Raw genomic sequence first — 20,704 nt, forward strand, 5'->3', positions numbered from 1 at the left:
GTCTCAGCAGCAGCAGCAGCAGCTGATTTATGCGCTGTTGTTGTGTGGTTGCTAGTTGCTAGTTGTGGTTGCTGGTTGCTGCTGCTGTTGTGTAGGCGCGTTTCATGTAATCTGGCGGGTAATCCAAGTGGCCAAGCGTGAGAATTTTACTCATTGCGCTTGAGTGCAGCCGGCAGCCAGCAGCTCGAAGCAGCAGCAACTCCAAGCTTCGACCGACTTCCGTATCATTTGTGTTCAATCAGCGAACATGCACCAAATTTTATAGCTGCCAGGTGCTGCAGCTGCAGTTTAAAGTTGCAGCGCCACCTAGCGGTGCTTTTCTTTTTAGTTTTACCTCAGCTGTGGGTGTGAACTGCACCACTTGAAGGTCACACACAGCTGTTTGCTGTTTGCTGTTTGTGGTTGCTTGTGTTGTGATTTTCCCACGCTGATTAAGAACAAAAGCGAGAAGCTTTTACCACAGCCAAAAGGATGTCGCTCTCCCTCTCTCTCTCTCTCTCTGGCTATCCCTCTCTCTTCTTCACAGACTTTTCTTTGCAACTGTGCCAACAAAACAGCGCTTGTTTCTTGTAATGTGCTCATTTTCCTTATGCGGCCCGCAAATTGGGTTAAGTTTAGATTTCGCATTGCTTTCGTGTCTCTCTCTCTCTCTCTGTCTTTCTCGCTCTGCTCTAGATTATAAACTGTTGATTATGCTGTTGACGATCATCATCATAATTAAGATGATCATCATAACGAAGTTGTTGCCTGCTGTTACTGTTGATGATGATCTTGGCTAAGTTAACAGCCTTGTGTGGCTATTTTTAGAGCAAATACTGACAAAAAGGGCGCGTCGCGATCTACAACTGGGCGATAAGCGCAGTCAGGCTGCCAGTCAACAGTCAACAACGAGAGGCAACAGAGACCCCAGATCAAGACCAAGAGCACAGCGACTTTGGAGAGCGCTTAGTCATTCCACTTGTTGGCAGCTCACCCACGTAACCAAAGAGCTGCGCTGACTCAAAACCGGCCAAAAAGAGACGCGAGACGAGACGAGACGAGACAAGACGATTGTCTGTGGACTCTGGACTGTTGACTGTCGCTGTTGGTTGTTGGCTGTTGGTTGCTGTTGGTTGTGGTTGCTGTTGCACTCTGGGCTGGGCATGCAAAAATAATGTCGTCAGTGGAAATTGATCGATTTAAATGGAATTAAGATCATCGACAAAGCGAGCCAAGGAGGGAAAGAGAGCGAAAGACTGACTCACTGACTTAGTGAGCGACTTAGGTGGAACGTGGGGCACACACATCGACAACAACAACAACAACCAGTTGCCTCAACGATTTCGAGTGCAACTTAATTATGGCTTGTTTGCTTTACCGGCCGTCGTCTGGGAGGTGCGCTCTGTCATTGCCAAACAATTGCAATCGTTGTCCATGTTGCTGCTCTGCTGCCGCTGCGAATGGCTGCTGATGCTGCTGCTGCTGCTGATGGCTATCAGCAATCAGGCGCTTTGTGCGCCAGCCAGCCACAACAACAATAACAACAATGACAACAGCAACAACAAAACAAAAAAAAAAGACAGCAGCAGCGCTGATGAGCAGAGCAGACGCCGCAGACATTTAAATTGTGGCAGCCACAGCCAGTTGCAGTTGCAACTACTTTTGCTACAATCTTCCCAAACTCATAACAAACAACGAGAGTCAAATGAAATGAGATAAGCTTCGAAAACGAGATGCAAATGCAAACACATGGCTCCTGACTCGTGGCCTTGGACAAATCTACATCTACTCTATCACTCTTTCTCTTTCAATCTATCTAGTTTTGTCTCTTTCTCTCTTTCTATCTCACTCTTTTTCTCTCTATCTCTCTCTTTTCTTCTCAATGTATGTTTATTTAAATTTTAGCAGAAAAAATAGAAATAAAAGCATAACACCAAAAAAAAAAAAATGTCAATGCATTTGTGTAGATTTTCACACGCTGTCGCCAGAGCAACAAGTGCGTCTCTATGTCTGTGTCTATGAGTGTGTGTGAGAGTGTATTTGAATGCCTGAGTGTATTCATGTATTCAAAAAAACATATTGTGTGCTGGTGACGTAGTTAGATGCCGTTATCTGACAGGGCTGCAGCAGCAGATGAAGCAGAATCACAAAAAGATATAAATGTATCTTAGAGAGAATTCAATTAATTTGAATGTAAATAAAATGTTGCAAAATGTAATAATATAAAGATACAATTAAAAACAAAATAGTTAATAATATAAAAATTAAAATTTAAAACTAAATTTCTACAAACAAACTGATATAGAAAGAGAAAATTTATAGTAATAATTTTCATAATACGAATTATATTGAACATTTAACTATTAGACTTGGCGTTTGAGAATATCGCTTTAACAATTATTTACTAAAAGATTCAAAACAAAAGTAATTGCCATCAAATATTCCAAATTAAAACAAACAGGAATTTATTAGTCTTAATAATCTAAAGAATTAGAGAAAATAAAGAAGGTTCTAAAAAAATAATAACAATAATGATTGTTAAAGCATATTTTACCTATGAGAATGAACCTTTTGTTTTCTTTAGAATATTTGATATTTGATAAGTTAATATTTTAATTCTTCAGAATATTTTAGACAGAATTTTCGTGATATATTCTTCAGAATATTTTGTTTAATTTTCTTTTACATGAATATTTAAGTTAAATTTTGCTATTCTTCAGCATATTAAGCTGAATTTCCTTTTGTACATTTTTTTTTTAAATTTTCCCTTCATATTCTTCAATATATTTAAACTAAAGTATTCTTCAGAATATTTGAGCTCAATTTTTAGGTTTTATTCTTCAGAATATTTAAGATCAATGTCTTCAATATTGTTTTTCTGCACTATATATCTGCTTAATTCTTTAAAATATTTAGGCTCAATTTTATTTTATTCTTCAGAACTTTTAAGTTCAATTTTCAATATATTTAAGCACAATTTTCGATTAATTATTTCATGCTAAAAATCCCAAATTTGATGTACTACATCAATTGTATTTTTGTGCATCCCTCGCCGCAAATCGAACAAACAACAGCACAGAGTCAGTCAGAATTTTGGTTTCGGCTCTTATCGGCATTATCACTGCCGCATTGTTGTCATTCACACGCCCCCAACACAGAGCCAACAACAACAACAAAAAGAAGAACAACCACAGGCAAATAACGAGAATAAAAGATCGCTTTAGAGAACGAGAGAATCTCTTGAAGAGAATACTCTCGGATTTACATAAAATGACACCAAATATTTGCATAACTTTTTGACAGTTTTGTGGAAAACAAGTCAAGAGGTGGTCCCAAACAATAACAACAATGTGAATACTAATATAAAAGAGTAACAGTAAATTTAAGTACTGTGGGAGCAAGCGACGTCATCGTCATCGTCAAAAACCAAAAACACGTCACGGAAAATTTGTGTTATTATCAGCAAACAACAATAAATTGTAAATCAATTTTCCATGTTTGTCTGTTTGTCCGCTTTGTTTGTTTATTTGTTTGTTTGTCCCTCCGTCCGTTCCTCTGTTCGTCTGTTTGTTTGTTTGTTTGTTTGCTTGCTGCAGCGCCAGCGTCACAGCTTCAATCACTTTGATAACACACTATGCAACAAATTTTCAGCTCCTTAGCTGTCTTCACACGTCGCACTTATCTGACAAATTAATTTATTATTAACTTATACACAAACAAATATGAATTGTGCTTTCTCGCTGCTCAATTACTTAATTAAACAAATATTATGTGATCAATTTCGTTTGTGTTTATTGCATCACATGCAGCTTTAGCTGTCAAATGTTTGCTGATATTTGTTATAAATATTTATTGCCAGTATTTAGCTCAAATTACAAGGAATTTGCTGAGTATTTTGCTTTCTAGTTTTCAACACTTTTAAGTGCGAAAAAATATTGTCTTTGACTCTGGGAAATACTTCAAAGATATTCTCAATGTGTATTGAATTTCCTCAGGAATTTATTTTCACGCATGTTTGTCAGCTGCTTAAGTGATTTAAGTGGTATTAAATTCAATTGGTTTAAAAGGTATTTAGTAGAGATTAAGAAATTGTTTAATTCTCTTTTTTTAAAAGCTATTTAGGTAATTTTTTTTAGATAACACAAGAAAATGAGAGAAAATTATTTGTTGTTTGAGATACAATCTCTACAAACTTTTACTAATTATAATTCGACAATTTTATGTTTATGTTATTTATTCTTAACAAATTTTTATTTACAATAATCGTCAAGATCTATGAGATCATCGTTTTGATATCTAAAAAATTAATATTAATATAATTTATTAATTTTCAATTTATGTTATTCATTCTTACCAAATTTTGAATTTATAATAATCATAACAAAATGCGAGAACAACATTTGAATTCACCTTTTTTCTTATTCATTTAAAATTGGATTCTGCTTCTAATTTTCTATTTAAGCTATTGAACTTCTTTTAGAATAATCATTTAAATTTCTAATTCATTTAAAATTTAATTTTAGTTCTGCTAAACATTTAATGTAAAGGATCATACGAGTTTTAAGCAGTTTAAAAAGCAACAATACTTTTATTTGTTTGTCAAAGAGATGATAGTAAGCACTATTTATTGTAGTCAGCGAGTTATCAAGAAATGCAAAAATGTTTTTGTTTACACAAGATAAAATAATCTTATGAATGATTATTTGTAGTTTTTGTTGGATTGTGGCTTCAGTTGCTGCTGCTTCTGCTGTGTGTTGCATGCGAACAGTTTGAGCTATGCGGCGATGCATGATTCATGGTCAGAACATGAACTCGATGTAGAAGTCAGAGAGACAGATTCAAAGCTTATGCTTATCAGCAGCAACCACAAGCAAAGCAGCTGCGATGCTGATAAGCCACCTGCAGCAATTGCGCTTGGGCATTAGTCAGAGAAGAACGTGAGAAACTATGCGACAAGATAAGTGAAAAAGCCGCTAGAAAAAGTTCGCATAGAGCGTGCTGTTTATGCTGACGCTGATGATGATGACGAAGACGAAGAAGTTAGTATATAGACTAAAGCATTAAATGAAATACTATATAAGATAGTAGCTGATTTTTTTTTGGGTAGATGCTGTTCTGGGTCGCTTAGCTCAGCTGGGCAGCTGGGCGAACAGATTTGCAAACTCACAGCAAAAATAGAGCGACGTCTTCGTCGGCGGCGGTTGCAAACAAAGAAAGCAAATCAAATCAAATAAACAAAACAAATACAAGAGCTGCTGCTGCTGCTGATGCTGCCTCGTAAAAAGGGGCAACAGAAGGTGGCAAGGAAAGGGAAGGGAAAAGGGAGGAGGGAAAGAGGGAAAGAGAAGCAGCTGCGCTGAATTTGTTTGGCATTTAGAGAGGCATTGCGTCTGTGTCTATGGATGTGTGTTGCATGGGGCAGCGATCCTCACTCACTTGACTTAATTAAACGGGGCAGGCAGTGTTATAAAAATATATATGTAGCGTCTGTCTGCCAAGCTATATATTGTATATATAGTTGAATATATTTGTATGTGTGTGTATATGGGAGGCAGGCGTAAAAAACGAGACGAAGTTCAAAGCGAACACAACGCAAAAGAGATGGAGAGAGATGCTGCTGCTGCAAAGATTGCGTGTGTTTGCTATCGCGCTTATCTTAGCGAACTCAGATTAGATGCTAAAGCTAAAGCTAAGGCTAAAGCTACCTGTGATGTTTAAATAATCGCGATCGCATCGCGTAGCCAATTTGTTATTGTTATTGCAGTGAGATTTGCCACAAAATGACGACAACCTCTAGACGTGAAAGTCGCGCGTTCAAAGAAAATCACATTGCGTATACGCAACGTATACGGCAAATACATAAATAAATAAGCGAACAAACGCTGGATGCGGCGGCAAACAAACATGGAAAAAACAGTTCGACAGACGCAACGCAACGACACAATCATTATACATACATTAAGTTGTTGCTGTCGATGTCGATGTTGCTGTTGTTGTTGTTGTCAGTGTTTTGCTATTTTATTAGTGTGCTGCCAACACACACACACAGCACAACACAGCGCCTTCAAGGCATTTTCATTGCGAACATTTTGGCCACACGTGCCGGCCATTCATCTGCCATCAGCGCTTGCCCAGGCACAGGCACAGGCCCAGGTCTGACGTTCATCGAACAGAGCAGACAGACAGACAGACAGACAGTCAACTAGAGAACTTGCCTCAATTTGCCTGCTTTATCTGTCTGTCTGTCTGTCTGTCTGTTTTGCAGCTTTCCGGTTTTTCTTTTCTTTTTTCTTTTGCCTTGGCCATTAGAACAACATAATTTGCTTGTTGATGCTGCTTTGATTCCACATACAGAATTCGCTTTTTTTCTCAACTTTCACCCCAAAGAAAAATGCTCTCCATTTTCGCACCTTGCTCGACCATTTAAATGAAGTCAAATGCTAGCTGGTAAAATCTGCAAATTCCCAGAATTACGGTAGCATTAAAGTTTGCGCTTCTAATCTAATCTAACGCAAACAATTGTAGCTGCTATTTTATTTGTCGCGTCTGCGCAATCGTCTAAGCCCAAAGGGCATCGAACCAAGCACGTAAACGTTAAAATTAAGGCAGCATAATAATTATAATAACAATTATTATTCTGCTATTTAGATAAGTGCAATAATTAGAACAAGTAAGAAAACTACAGTCGAGTGTGCTCGACTGTGTGATGCCAAGTACCCAATTTTAATGAAAACAAAAAAAGTGCGGTATTATTCCCAAAATATACCAAATAATATACCGAAAAACTACTCATTTTTAATGAAAGTAAAACAATGCGGCATTATTCTTAAAATATACCAAATAATATTGCGCAACATACTAAAATATACCATACCAGAATGCCATATTTGGTATATTGCTATAGTAGCACTTAAAATATACCATAGAGTGAATAATATACCAGATTGTAGAAATATACCAAAACTCACCAACTAGCGTAATAGGTATTTGATTTTTATCGATTTGCGGGACCGAAAGTGGGCGTGGCAAAAATTTGAAACAAACTTAATCTGCATGCAAACATAACAAATGCTGTCGCAAAATATTATATCGCTATCTCTTATAGTCTCTGAGATCTAGGTGTTCGTACGGACGGACAGACAGACAGACGGACATGGTCTCGGCTGTTGATGCCTCCTTCTACATACATTTCCTACCGGCACAAAGTATAATACCCTTTTACCCTATGGGTAGCGTCTATAAAAAATGATTAGTGCCATTGTCAAAGATGTTTACATTTTTAAAGCTGCACCTACCTGGCGTATGCGTAATGTTAGAGAGAGAAAGAAAGAGTGAAAGAGAGGCAGAAAGTCATATAAATCTTATCTGCATGCAAATATTATGATATTCAATGCGATAGGTTGAGGCGACTTCTGGCCCCTCCATTTCGTTGGGAGTTCAACCCCCGCCCCCACCCCTAACGTATTTTATGAGGGGCGCGTGCTACGCACGATTGTAAATGATATCGGGGGGCAAATAAGATAATGTTGAGAGTCGAGAGTCGCTCACTCAGTCACTCGCTTGTTTCGTTCATTCGTTCGTTTTTATGGCCAATAAATCACTTTTGCTCAATTCTATTTAAATACAATCGAGAAAATGACACAATGTCGCCTGGGCGCCAATAAAAATGAATCAAAAATTATCAAATAAATAACGAGCGTGCGAGCTGCAACATCATAAATAACCCCCCCTAAAAAAACCGAAATGAAAATGAAAATGGGGAAGAAGAAAAGATGAAGAGATCAGGGGCTACATTTCATTTTTGGAAAAACAGCGTAAAATCTTGTTGGAGAACAAACACGACAGCGAACGGAAGTTTTTCTTCATCATCGTCGTCGTCGTTGAATGTGGGTCAAACGAACGCAAGCGAGACAGCAAATGTGCGTGTGTGAGTGCGAGAGAGGGACAGCAAGAGACTGCCAAAATAAAATGTCTTTCAGCGCAAAACGAGGCGACGTTCAAAATTCATTTACAAAAGTGAACTAAAAAGTTGTAATGGAAAATAACAAAAAAACAAAAATACAACAAATTTCGATTCTCATTTTGGTAATTTTTGCTGCGTTGCTTTCGTTATTGGGAACCCCCCATTGAGGGAGAACAATGTGAATGTGAAATTGTTGAGTCGCAAAAATAATGTGTATGCAAATTGCATGCAATTTGGACGACAGATGGCGCCAGCAGCGTGTCGCATGCAATTTGCTTATTAATTCAATAAAATCTTAATAAACGTAACCGTTTTCTATCTCTCTCTCTCTCGCTCTGGCTTTGGCAACGCTTCGATGCCATAACCACATGTTGTCGCCCCTCTTTATCTCTATCTCTCTCTCTCTCTCTTGCATTCTATCTCTCGATTCTGTTCATGTTTGTTTTGCTTTTTATTTAGTCTTTTTTGATGGATTTGCATGAATCATTGAGGCGTCACGCTCGAAGGAAAAGCGCTCAGAAATGAGTTGCAAAAACGAAGAAAAATTATAATACACACACATATATTTCATACTCGTATGAAAAGTTATTTTAATGCTAGTGCCCTCCACCGTGCCCTCGACTCCTCCTTCACCTCCTTTGCGGGGAAGGGGGAGGGAGAGGGCGACCAAAGTGTGCTAAAATCGGCGACAGGCAGCAGCCAAAACGACGACACTTTTCCTGCCTTTGGCAGCGTTTCCTCTCCGTGTTTTCTTTCGCCTTTTTGTCAATCTTTTCTTTTTTCTTTTTGTACTTTATATTTCTTGTTGTTTTGTGGTAGTTGTCGCAGTTGTTATGCCAGACTTTTCCGGAAGCGCGGCGCGACAGCAGCTGCGGCTTTGACGTAGTGTTGACGCACACACAACATCAACAACTACAGCAGCAACCACAACAACAACAATGGCAAGAGCAACAAACAACAAACAGCAACAACAACGACAACTACAATCAGCGACAGCAATTGGTGTTAGGCCCCATCTTCATCATCATCAGTTGGGGCCAATGAGCTCTGCCAGCGAAGCACTTGACAAAATAACGCAACGAGTATCAAATTTCCATTTGCACACTGCGTTTATCAAGGCAGGATTTAGGATTAAACAGAAAGCAATTTATTATAGAAAATGCAAAAATAACATATGTCGAGTTCTCTCTTTATTTTGAAATTTTCGCAAAACAAAAACAAAAGTTTTAGAAATATAATGAGATCACATTGCATATAAGTCATGAGGGTCTCTTTGCGATTCTCATAGGTAAAATCAACTTTGTAGCAAATTCTTTTTTCACTTTTCTATATTATATATATTTATACTTATTTTATTTTTTAATTTGAAATTTTCGCACTCACTAAATGGAATATAACACAACGTTTATGTGAATAGAATAAGCTTAGTAGATCCCATTTCCCGTTTCTTAACGACAAAGATCGAAAAACACATATATTTTAATATTAACAAACATGTCGAAGATTCTCTTCCACCTTTTTTATTTAGTATTAAATTTTCACAATAGTAATAGTAACACAGCATTTATATACAGAGAGAAATTAAGTACCAATATAAATAAATTTTTATTATTTTTTCACCAATGAGTTCGTACTGAATATTATTAAGCGCCTCTTCTTGTCATTCTCATAAAAATAAAGAAGTAGATCCCTTTTCCCATTTCATGCATCCATTTTAATATTTACAAACATGTCGAAGATTCTTTTACATTTCTTCCTAACGAGTCAACATATTTTTTATACAAACCTTTTACTATGAAGCTTACATAGTCGAAAAATAATAATATATATAGTATAAAGGGTGGATTTTAGTACCAATATAAAAATATAATGTTATCATTTTTTGAGCAATTAATTAAATTTGATTATTTTGCAAGGGCCTTTCTTTGCGATTCTCATATACAAGAAACTTTTTAACTTTGTTTTAAAGTGATGTCGTCTAATAAAATAAACATTTTAATATTTGAAAATAATTAAATATTAAACAAACAAAATTATGAGAGGAGAAATATTAATGAGTTTATTTGACATTTTAAAATTTAAAGGTTGCATTTTATTGTCAAACGTATTTCTCACTTTTACCTCCCACTTAATGGTATCTACTTCATCTCTCTCTCACTCGCTCTATCTATATCTTTATCTTTCTCTTAATTGGGGCTTTCCCACCCTGTCTTTCTCCACGCTTTATTTAAAGCGCTCCCAAATATCATGGCAAATGCCTTTAGCCAAAGTCCATGCTGAAAGACCAATGGCCAAGGCGTTTTGATAATCATTTTTTAAGCGCATAATTAAGTCATAATAACAATGAATCGAAATGAAATGATATGCCAAACATTAAAAAATCATAAAAAAAGATCCCCAGCAACAACAACAACAACAAGAAGAGCAAAAAAAACACTGTAATAATGAAGAAAAAGTAAATAAAATAACGCACACACGCAAATAAAATGTTCATCTTATTATTATGCCTCGAATTTCATTGTGAATCAAAGCAGAAATACAAAAAAAAAACGACTTGAAAAGGCTTCGACCGGCAGCAACTGCGTGCTGAATTTTTTTGGTCTTTTATTTTTTTGGGGATCCGATCCCCACCGAATTACCGATCTGCAAGCGATAGAGGAGGGGGAGGAAGAGGGAAGGGGGACAGTGTTGTCACCCCGTTTGTTGTTGCTGTGGGCATGACAATTGTCAACTTGTTTGCGTGCTGCCTTCAATTCTTAATCGCCTTCTGTCCATGGCAACTTGTGAGTTGCCGTTTCATTTGATTTTTCTTCTCTTCTTTCCCATTGTGTGAAGCTCCTCCACAGTGCTGCGAGGAGCGAGAGAGAAAGAGAGAGGGAGTGAGGGAGAGAAGGCAAAACCGGCGAAACAATTTGGGAGCGTGAGAAAGTGACGCGGACAATTAAAATGCTGTTTTATGGGCCGTCGCTGTTTGGCCGAAACATAAATTATAAACAATAAATTATCTTTTAATATATAACAATTTTTATAGTATAAATATTCGCTGACTGCCGTCTGTCGACTGTCGACTCTCTATATATCTATATATATAGTTTCATATTCCTATTCATATTCATTTTCCTTTCGGCTGGGCCACGCGAGAGTCGCATAAATTATCATTCGCTTAGCATTAAATCACATCAAAAAATCGCCGACTCGCGGCATAAATGAATAGCTACAGTCCAGACAGACAGATTAATAATATATATATCTCTTTTGCTATTAATATTATTATTATTATTATTTGTGGCTGGAAAAACTTGCGTGCGTAATGACAGCTATTGCATAATCATGAGAAAATTCGCAAGCAACTTTTTGTATGTGTGTGTGTTTCTGCAGCAACTGCAACTCGCCCACCCAAGAATAGAAACGAAAAAAAAATTGAAAATAGCAAATAGTAGCAAATAGATATAGATAGAAGATGTCTGTATACTTTTAGTATACGATTATTTATGTCTATGCGAAAGTTGACCAATTGTTTCACATGGTTCGAGTGATTCATTCATTACCAAGCACACGCAATTGTCAATTATCATGTGATGCGTCCCTCACACCGCTCACTCCCCTCACTCTGTCCCGCCTCCACCTACCTCTTGCGCCCACACGACAAGCAACACAAACACTGAAAAACAGACTCTTGAGTCTCTAATCTTGTGGCCCAGACACGTGATATGCCGGCTAATTAAAGCAACCTACGGCTGCTGCTGTTGTCGATACTCACAAGCTTCTTGTGGGCGTGGCAAACCGAGGCAATCGACCACAAGCGTTTCATTGCCAAATTCCCTCCCTCTCTCTCTCTCCATCTCCTTCTCCCTCTCTCTGTTGCTCTCTTTGTCGAGACTTATGAATCAGCGGCTGGCGTTGCGAAGGAGACTTTTTGGCAGCATCCCGCAAATGATTGGCTAATGTGTAATTGCCCCGAACTGCAAAAACATTTCAATTGCAAATGCAAATGCGACGGTGACTTTAATTAGGCAACTTAAATGTAAATTTGTGTGCTAAACAAATCAATTAAGTAAGTACGTGACAGCTTAACGGTCTCAGCTGATCGTTTAAGAGATCAATGATAAAAATTTAACGATCGAACTAATTTAAAACTCTCGCATTGATCAATCAAACTGCGAAAAAAACGTAAACAGATTATTTCGCAAATCTGCACGAAAATATGCTGAAACTTTATTCAATTTTTGTATATTTCGTTGATGAAAATAAATGTTTAATTACATTAAAAAAAATGAAGTCGATGAAGATCGTTAAGAGTTCAATGATAAAATGATTTACTTTTATTATTGCCAATTACAGAATTAAGCTTTATACTTTTTGCAGTAGATCTTTAATATGTAAGGTCATGAAATTCATGAAGTTTTCAAAATTATTAAAAACTCTTTCCTAAAACGATCCTTAAAAATGCAATGATAAAATGATTTACATTCATATTACATAATTAAATTGTAAACTTGTTACAATAGATCTTTAATATAAAAGGTTATGAAACTAAAAAAAAAAATTCAAAATTATTAAAAATGTTTCAATATAACTTTTAGAAATTAACTTACGATCAATTCGCATTAGATTTCAGAGCTCAAAATATAACCTAAAAAATTATATTTCATTTTCATAATAATTCTTTCTACTTTATTCATATTGGTTATAATAAAATTCAAGAACCCAATATATATTTTCAAAAACTTAAATTGCCTCCGCCTATATTCATATTATTAAGAATTCTATAGAAATATACTACTTAACACTAGAATCTTTGATCTGATATTACGAAACCCATATAAAGAGAACCTCCATCAATTTGTCCATCAACAAGTGTGTAATTTTAATAGAGAAACTACAAGTTGTTTTATTAAACTCATCTGTCAACAGTCGCCTTAAAAAGTTTTCAGATTGAATTGCAAAATGCTGTATGTTTTCGATTGAGAGATATAGATAGATATCAAGTAGTATTCGATGTGATTGGACCTTGAAAATCAGGTCATGTCATATAGCAATTTAACGATCTGCAGAGTCTATAAACAACTTACGATTAAGTTGAAATAGGCGTCGCGTCAGGTTGATCGTAAAAAAAATCAAAATCAAAATAGAGAAAAGACAAAAGTAGGGGGTGGAAAACTAAAAGAATTTCAATAATTTCTAGTGCGATCATTTTGTTTATGGCGCCGAGAGGAAGAAAACAATTTTCATGTTCATTTTGCATAAACAATGATCGCACACGAAAAAAATTAATTAGAATTAGAAAAGATGCAAGTGGAAAAAGAGGGAAAATTTCGCAGACATAATTTGAAATGCTTTTGTTTGTTGTCGTTTTACAGCACAGAACGCATCGATTACGTCGATCACATCGAATCCGACGAACACGACGATCGAGAACGGAAGGGAGCTGAGGATCATATGCAAGGTGGAGGGCAGGCCGCCACCAAAGGTGACCTGGTTCAAGGACGACAAGTCGATAAATCGCAAACGCAATGTTTACCAATTCAAGCATCACAAGTAAGTATTGTTTATATACATTGTATATACATATGTATGTATATAGAATATATTTAGATAGATATGCATGTCTAATAATTCTTTCACTCATTGTAGAAGACGCGCCGAGCTGGTTGTGCGCTCCTTTAACAGTTCCTCCGATGCGGGCAAATACGAATGCCGTGCCAAGAACAAAGTCAGCAAAAAACACATTGACAAACGCCGCATCATGATCAATGCCTATCCAGGTAAGACCAGACAGAGACCTTCAGTCGCTTCCCCCAAAGTAGATCAACAACTGATCGCATCTCATCTGATCTCTGTTGTCATCTTTGATGTGCTTGTGTCAAGTCTTGCGCCCCAATTCATTTCTAATTTATGGGCACATTTGAAGGCGACAATCGAAGCATAGAAATATGTTTCAAGCCACCTACTACACCTTGTAAAAACATGAAATTATGAATTTAAATTTCATTACATTTATTTATATATTTTTTCTTCTCTCTCTCTCTCCCTCTCTCTCGTTTCTCTCTTGCTATCGATCGCTCTCTTTGCAGTTGCCACACGGCCGGATCAGAGCAACTGGGGCTATCCATGTAAAGAGGAGAATGTTTGCTTTCACAACGGCACCTGCATGCTGATACCGGATATCTCTCAGTACTATTGCAAGTAAGTACCCCAAAAGGATTGCTTTGCTTGTTTATACCCCATGGATGTCTTGAACTTGAACTCGAACTCGAAATCGAAATCAAAATCAAAATCACAGAAAGAACAAAAACTCAAACTCAAGTGGCTGGTGTTGTGATAAAACCGGTGACAGCTGATAAAGACAGTCAGTACCCGAAAATGCACTGAAATAGAATCTGAAAACTAACCATCTAACAATCAGTGAGCGACAAGCACTTGAGAAAACTCTGACTCCGTCTCTGACTCTCTCTCTCTCTCTGGAGTAGAGAGAAGTTGTAATATTTTGGCATCACATTACATCCCGAGACGAGAGAGAGTGAGAAGAACTCCACGAACTCTCGAGCACTCGCACACACTCGCACACACACACACACAGTCATGGGTGTGTGCAATGTGAATAATGTCTTTCAACGCCTCGTTTTATACAATATCCACGTACTGTGTGTATGCACGACGCATATATCGAAGCGTATATGTAAACCAATCCAATACTTGTACAATTCCATTCAATCCCAAAAAAGCGCATTGTATTCACTGCATACCCTGTAGCCAATGAAGGGTATGCGCTGCCTTAGTTTCAAAATGTAACACAAGATCAATTACAAGATCAATACTGCAAACTTGTTCTCTAATAAACTAAATTTGGTATAATCCCTGTTAATATCCAATGTATTCGCAGCCAACTTTTAGTATTTTCACTTACCAGTTCTTTAATAAACTAAATTTGGTATTTCACTGTTAATATCTAGTATATTCTCAGCCAGCTTTTAGTATTTTCACTTACTATTTCGTTAATGAACGTAATTTGGTATATTCACTGTTAATATGTAGTATATTCACAGTCAACTTTTGGTATTTTCACTTACAAGATCAATACTGCAAACTTGTTCTCTAATAAACTAAATTCGGTATATGCTCAGCCAACTTTTTTCACTTACAGTATCAATACTGCAAGCTAGTTGTTTAATAAACTAAATTTGGTATAATCACTGTTAATATCTAGTATGTATATTTAAAGACAACTTTTAGTATTTTCCCTTAAAATATGAATACTGCCAACTAGTTCTCTAATAAACTAAATTTGGTATATTCGTTGTTAATATCTAGTCTATTCGTTGTCCATTTTTGGTATTTTCTCAACGTGCAGTATTGCTTCTAGGGTATTTAATGTGCTGGCATTGTTGGACGCTTTTCTTTTGCACTTTTCATTTCACATTTCCAATTCCAATTCGATTTCGATTTCGATGCTTGCGCTTTGCAAAAAACGGCGAGAAAAAAAAAGAACAGTATTATTAATTATTTGTTGCTTCTGTGTTTTTGATTCCGTTTGTACTTAAGTGTTGTGTTTGTGGGTGCACTGCAGCCACAGTTCATGGCCATTTGTCTGTGGGATGTGTACCTAATGTTTTTTTTTTTTGTGGTTGTTGGCGAAAAAGATGTTTTAAGTGTTTTATACAAATTCTAATTGAGTGTATGTTTTTCTTTTATCTTGATTCTTTCAGTTGCCCGGAGGATTACTATGGTGTCCGTTGCGAGAACCACTCGTCAGACAGTATGTACAGCAAAAATCCCGACTGTGACTACCAGTATATTGGAGGTTTTTACTGCTAAAATAGGCACTTCTATAGCATCGATTGTTTTAGATCGAGTCACGCGATATACGTATAACGAAACGATATAAAGCGTTAGCAAAAACGAAATCCAAATCGAAATCGAATCAAAAACAAATACAGAAACAGAAACAGAACTGAAACTCTGTACACAAGAACTACGAGTATCCCAAAAGATTAACAATTATTCCAGAATGGTCGGTCATTTGTCTATACTATACCTACTACTATATACTATACCTAAACTTGAAATAAACCAAATATAGTTGATAACTGAAAGCAATACACACACACACACATACATACATACTTACTATATACACAAAGTACAAATAAAACTAAATAATCGATATACAATATGACCAACTGTAAGATTCAGAAGTTATCCCCCGACTAGCTCCTTCTCCGTCATACCGTGAACTTGAGTTTTTTTTTATTAGAAAACACATTCCAAAAAGCAACAAAGCAAAGTCTTAAAAACTAACAACAACAACTGTTCTTTTTTGTAATTATTATACATACAAAAATATGTACTATTTAAATGAAAATTAAAACTATTAAATATTAAAATGCGAATAAAAACAAATGGTGCTATAGAAGGTTTATTTTAAATAGTTTTTACTTAGGAATCTATTTTAATTGAAATTCTCATTAAACAAACACATCAAAAAACAAATCAAAAAAACACAAAAAAAATCGTAAATGTTAAACAGAATTTGATTTTCCATTTACACGAAAAACAAAACAAAATTATTAAGCAACTCACAGACTCAAACTCAGACGATCACACGTTAAACACACTCATTACATTACAGACACCTACCAAATACTGAATAACTTGTCGAATGTGCATTCAAAGCATTCAAATTGGCACAGCCTACACTCATATGGATAACAATAACAGTAACAGTAACAATAACAATAAAAATAGAGGCTCTCTTAAGTTAGATATTCTTTTTTTGCAACATATGGCAACCCTAGCAGCAAAAGCTGTCGCCACAAAAGTACAGTCACCACACAAAAGCACTGACAAACTACTACATAAAAAAAATACCAAAATTTTGTTTTGTTTTCGATAAATACCATAAAACATCTCTATACATTTATATCAATAATTTTTGTAGTTTGCAATACATGAAAAGAAAAAAAAAACAAATCGACCGACAAAATACAAAAACGAAACTCGATGCGAATAATAATAATAATAATACTTCATTAAATAACAATAATAATTATTTCTTTGCAATTAATTTAGTTATACATTATACATTTTATTATTACATAGTTTCTTGTTATTCTATGAAACATTATTAACACTTTGGCTGTAGATTTTGACAAACCAAAACACCAAAAAAAAACCCTTTTCAAAACAAATCAAACAAACAACAATTTCATACGCTCCTTAATTTATTTATCGGTGGTTGTTTTTTTAATTTCAATTATTTGTTGACTAATCTCTTGCGTTTTCTTACTGTTTCTCTCGATTTTTTTTTTTGGTTAACTCTGTTCCACTATTTTAGTCCTAAATTTTCTATTTAATTTGATTTGTTTATAACGCAAAAGAGAACAAAGCTTAGCTATAGCTTTATCCCAAAAACAATCAATTTAAATTGTTATTTATCATGCATGAAGTACTATTGAGTGCATTATTTTTTGCTTGTAATTCCCTTTTGGAAATGGTATTAGGGCAATTAGTTGGCAATAAAAAAAAAAAAAAACACAAAAAAGTTATCAAAGAAAAACCAATTAATTTTAATTTTTATTTATGATTTAATCTCTTCACAGATATTTTGTTGCAATCTACGGCCAAATACATACCTTAATTAATGACTATTTTAATGCATAGAATTTTTATTTAAACAAACAAACAAAAACAAAAAAAAGAAAACTGCAAACAAAAGTACTCCCTGCACTCCAACGCCGACAATTGTAATTTTTTAGTATTATGTTTAAAAAATTATACAATTTGTTGCACCACACACAAAAAAAAAAAAAACCACATAAAATTTACAGCACTGTTCACAACGAGTGTGTGAACGTTGCTTTTAAATTTGTTGCAACTACAAAAAAAAAAATAAAACGAAAAAATTCAATTGAAACGAAATGATTAACCAGATGCAGACTGACACTTCCCGTTCTATTTGGCGTTTTGTGCACGGTGACAGAAATTTGTGTATGAAGAAATTGAATCAAAATTTGAATTTATTTTATTTGTGTACTTTGTATTGCGAGACAACAAATTCAAAAGAAGTTAAGAAAGTAAACGAGAAAACAAAAACAAAAACAAAAACGAAAACAATAACGAAAAGATCATAAAAAGAAAGTAAGATACCGATTGACCCTGACACTGACACTGTTGCGCTTTTGTTGTTGTACCATAGACATACTATACTATACTATATACTTACTATACATATAGAGTATACGTAGCTGAGAACTTGTAATAAACCATGTATATATCGTATATTATATCTACATATACTTACTATCTATATATATACATATGTATATCCATATATGTATATGTATATTCGCTATAATTCACTATAAGTTTTGTGTACATTTCAAACTATGTTTTAAAAGAGCTTAACTATAATTTATTTTGTACTTCATGAAATATTTAAATTAAACATTATTCCTAAGTACTCGTACATAAACATACACACACACACATTTACACATACTACTAAAGCTACTTAATTTCGAAATACTATTTTTTTGCCCATTCTATGTGTTTATTTTTTTGAATACCATTATTATTATTATTATTTGTAATTAAAGTGAATGAAAAATGTAAAATGCAAATTTATGTAGTTCTTATGTATATGTTGACATCAGTTTGTACTTATTTTGATTAGACGTAGGGCAGGCGGCGAAGAGATTATTTTTAGTTATATAATTTAAGTCAAAATTTTTAATTTAATTATCGAAAGATTTATACCAAAAATACCATGTAAAGCTTAATTTTAATTCAAAAACAAAATGAAGCGTAAGAAAAAATTTCATTAAAAAATTTGCAAATACTTCACATTTTACAAATCGATTGCTTTTAATATTATTCTTCTTCTGTTTTAAATTATTTATAGCATTACACAAATACAACATCAAAAAATTGAACAAAATATTTGGTTGGTTTTTCTTTGTTTATTTTTTCCACCTAATTTGCTTTTAATTTTCCCCCCCAACAAATTACCACCTAGCACAAATACAACAAAAGGCTCTGGATAATCGAGCCCGGTGTTGGAGGCTTGAAGTAATTATGAGTTTTACAATGGAAATCTTTCAAACTGGTATTATCCTAACTAAAAATCTTTTGGTTTTTGGTTTTTTTTTTTCTACCCCAACAGGCACCACTTACAAAAGGGGGTATGGCAACAATAATGATCGATGGATGAAAAGAACTTCTAAATAGACATCTTATCTATAATATTCACATACGAGAACGTACGCATAAATGGATCTCATGCTTAGATATAGATCAGCAATTGCTAATAAAGAATGCATGTATTTGTTACAATTACTTTATTGTGTTTTAATGAAAGTTTGTTGTGTTGGAAATTTGAGTTTTGGCGCTCACAAATGTACGATAGTTCTTTACTGAAATTTATCGATTACTGTTTGCTGAAGATTCATCGTAACTGTTATTACTGCCCTGGTATATCATTAATCGAGCATGCAACAGTTGATCGATTGGTTCGGAGCATTAGTAAATTTAGTATATTTTTCAAGCAATTGATATTAAATATTTTATTGAGGTATTTAAGAAACAGCCTTACAAAAGATTTTAAATACTTTGTAATGTTTTTTTAAACTGAGGTAACGCTACCAAATTTGCAGAAATAATCGATGTTACACACACTTTTCAAAAAATATCGATACATCGTTAATCTTTAAGGTATTTCTGCATCTCTAAGTTGTGGTCACACTGTTAAAAAGAGCTTCAAATCGAGCGGCTTTTATTTTTACATGTAAAAGAAAAATTTGTAACTTTATAATAGTATTATCAAAAATGTCAACGGCTCAAGCAACAAAGAATTGCATTACACTAAAGGGCTCAGCGCAGATCATTGTCGAGTACCTAAGTAAGTATTTGTAAGAAGAACAATAACAACGAGCACGCTTATTAATGGCGCGTTCACATTATGGCGTCCTGTTTCTTTGTTTAATGCAAATTGTAGAGTATGGCATCAATTCAATACTGTTTCAACGTGGCATTTATCCAGCTGAAAATTTTGACAACACACAACAATATGGCTTAACCATTCTCATGTCCAAGGACCCCAAAATCGTGAGCTTTCTGCAAAATGTTTTAACACAAACCGAAGGTTAGTTCTAGATTCATTCACCTGTTGAATTTTTTTCTTCATTGATACATTTTTGTAGAATGGTTGGCGAAGAATATGATTAATAAGATATCAATGGTCATTACCAATGCACACACCAAAGAAGTGCTCGAGTGTTGGGACTTTAAAATGCAAGCCGAAGCAGGCGATGGCGTCGAAGCTGGCGATCCCACCAAGCAAACTTCATCCAAACAATTGAGTCGCATACAAAACGAGATTCGTGATGTGATGCGCCAGATATCGGCCACAGTCAGCTATTTGCCACTTCTTGATTGCATTTGCACCTTCGATGTGATGATTCATACACTACAAAACACCGAGATTCCGGCACAATGGAACGAAACTGGAGCTGTCTTCATTCAGAATGCTCAGGCTGTGCAGTTGCGTTCGTTCTCAACGGGATTGCAGAAGGTGGACACTGTGGTCAACTATAAGATGAGCTCCTAAGTTATATTCATAGTATTTATTCTGTATTTACATAAGTTAAAGTTGCGAACTTGCATTTGAAAAGCCCAAATTGGGGCGAGTTAATTATTAAATTAGTATTAAAATGAGTTGTGTTGTTTCTTCAATTTAAGGGATTCTAAGACAAGATTGCAAAAGGT

The 20,704-nt window shown here is 35.1% G+C and overlaps 2 protein-coding genes across 3 annotated transcripts in view; both read left to right on the forward strand.

Moving 5' to 3' along the window:
• LOC132790766 (protein vein) overlaps positions 1–19,239 on the forward strand; it is a 44,058-nt gene extending 24,819 nt beyond the window's left edge. Inside the window, exons 2-6 of one of the 2 annotated variants that reach the window (XM_060799454.1) lie at positions 13,303–13,480; positions 13,577–13,707; positions 14,017–14,128; positions 15,649–15,698; positions 19,104–19,239. In XM_060799454.1, the coding sequence (XP_060655437.1) occupies positions 13,303–13,480; positions 13,577–13,707; positions 14,017–14,128; positions 15,649–15,698; positions 19,104–19,168 (536 nt within the window). In that variant the 3' untranslated portion in view covers positions 19,169–19,239. Of the gene's footprint in view, positions 1–13,302; positions 13,481–13,576; positions 13,708–14,016; positions 14,129–15,648; positions 15,699–17,541; positions 17,763–19,103 lie in introns of those variants that run through there. The other variant, XM_060799455.1, reaches the window with a different exon arrangement.
• Positions 19,240–19,666: 427 nt separating this feature from the next.
• Positions 19,667–20,653, forward strand: LOC132791548 (mitotic spindle assembly checkpoint protein MAD2A). The gene is made up of 3 exons (XM_060800510.1): positions 19,667–19,838; positions 19,935–20,081; positions 20,140–20,653. The coding sequence occupies exons 1-3, from the start codon at positions 19,766–19,768 to the stop codon at positions 20,544–20,546; spliced, it is 627 nt and encodes a 208-aa protein (XP_060656493.1). The 5' UTR covers positions 19,667–19,765; the 3' UTR covers positions 20,547–20,653.
• Positions 20,654–20,704: the final 51 nt, after the last annotated feature.

The sequence above is a fragment of the Drosophila nasuta genome, chromosome 3 (assembly GCF_023558535.2).
Source record: "Drosophila nasuta strain 15112-1781.00 chromosome 3, ASM2355853v1, whole genome shotgun sequence".
Lineage (NCBI taxonomy): Eukaryota > Metazoa > Arthropoda > Insecta > Diptera > Drosophilidae > Drosophila > Drosophila nasuta.

Bases quoted from the DNA above. Each gene is read 5' to 3' on its own strand.
- LOC132791548 (XM_060800510.1), top strand. From the start codon at position 19,766: ATGTCAACGGCTCAAGCAACAAAGAATTGCATTACACTAAAGGGCTCA. The intron at 19,839-19,934 runs GTAAGTATTTGT...TGCAAATTGTAG, and splicing joins GATCATTGTCGAGTACCTAA to AGTATGGCATCAATTCAATA. The intron at 20,082-20,139 runs GTTAGTTCTAGA...ACATTTTTGTAG, and splicing joins TGTTTTAACACAAACCGAAG to AATGGTTGGCGAAGAATATG.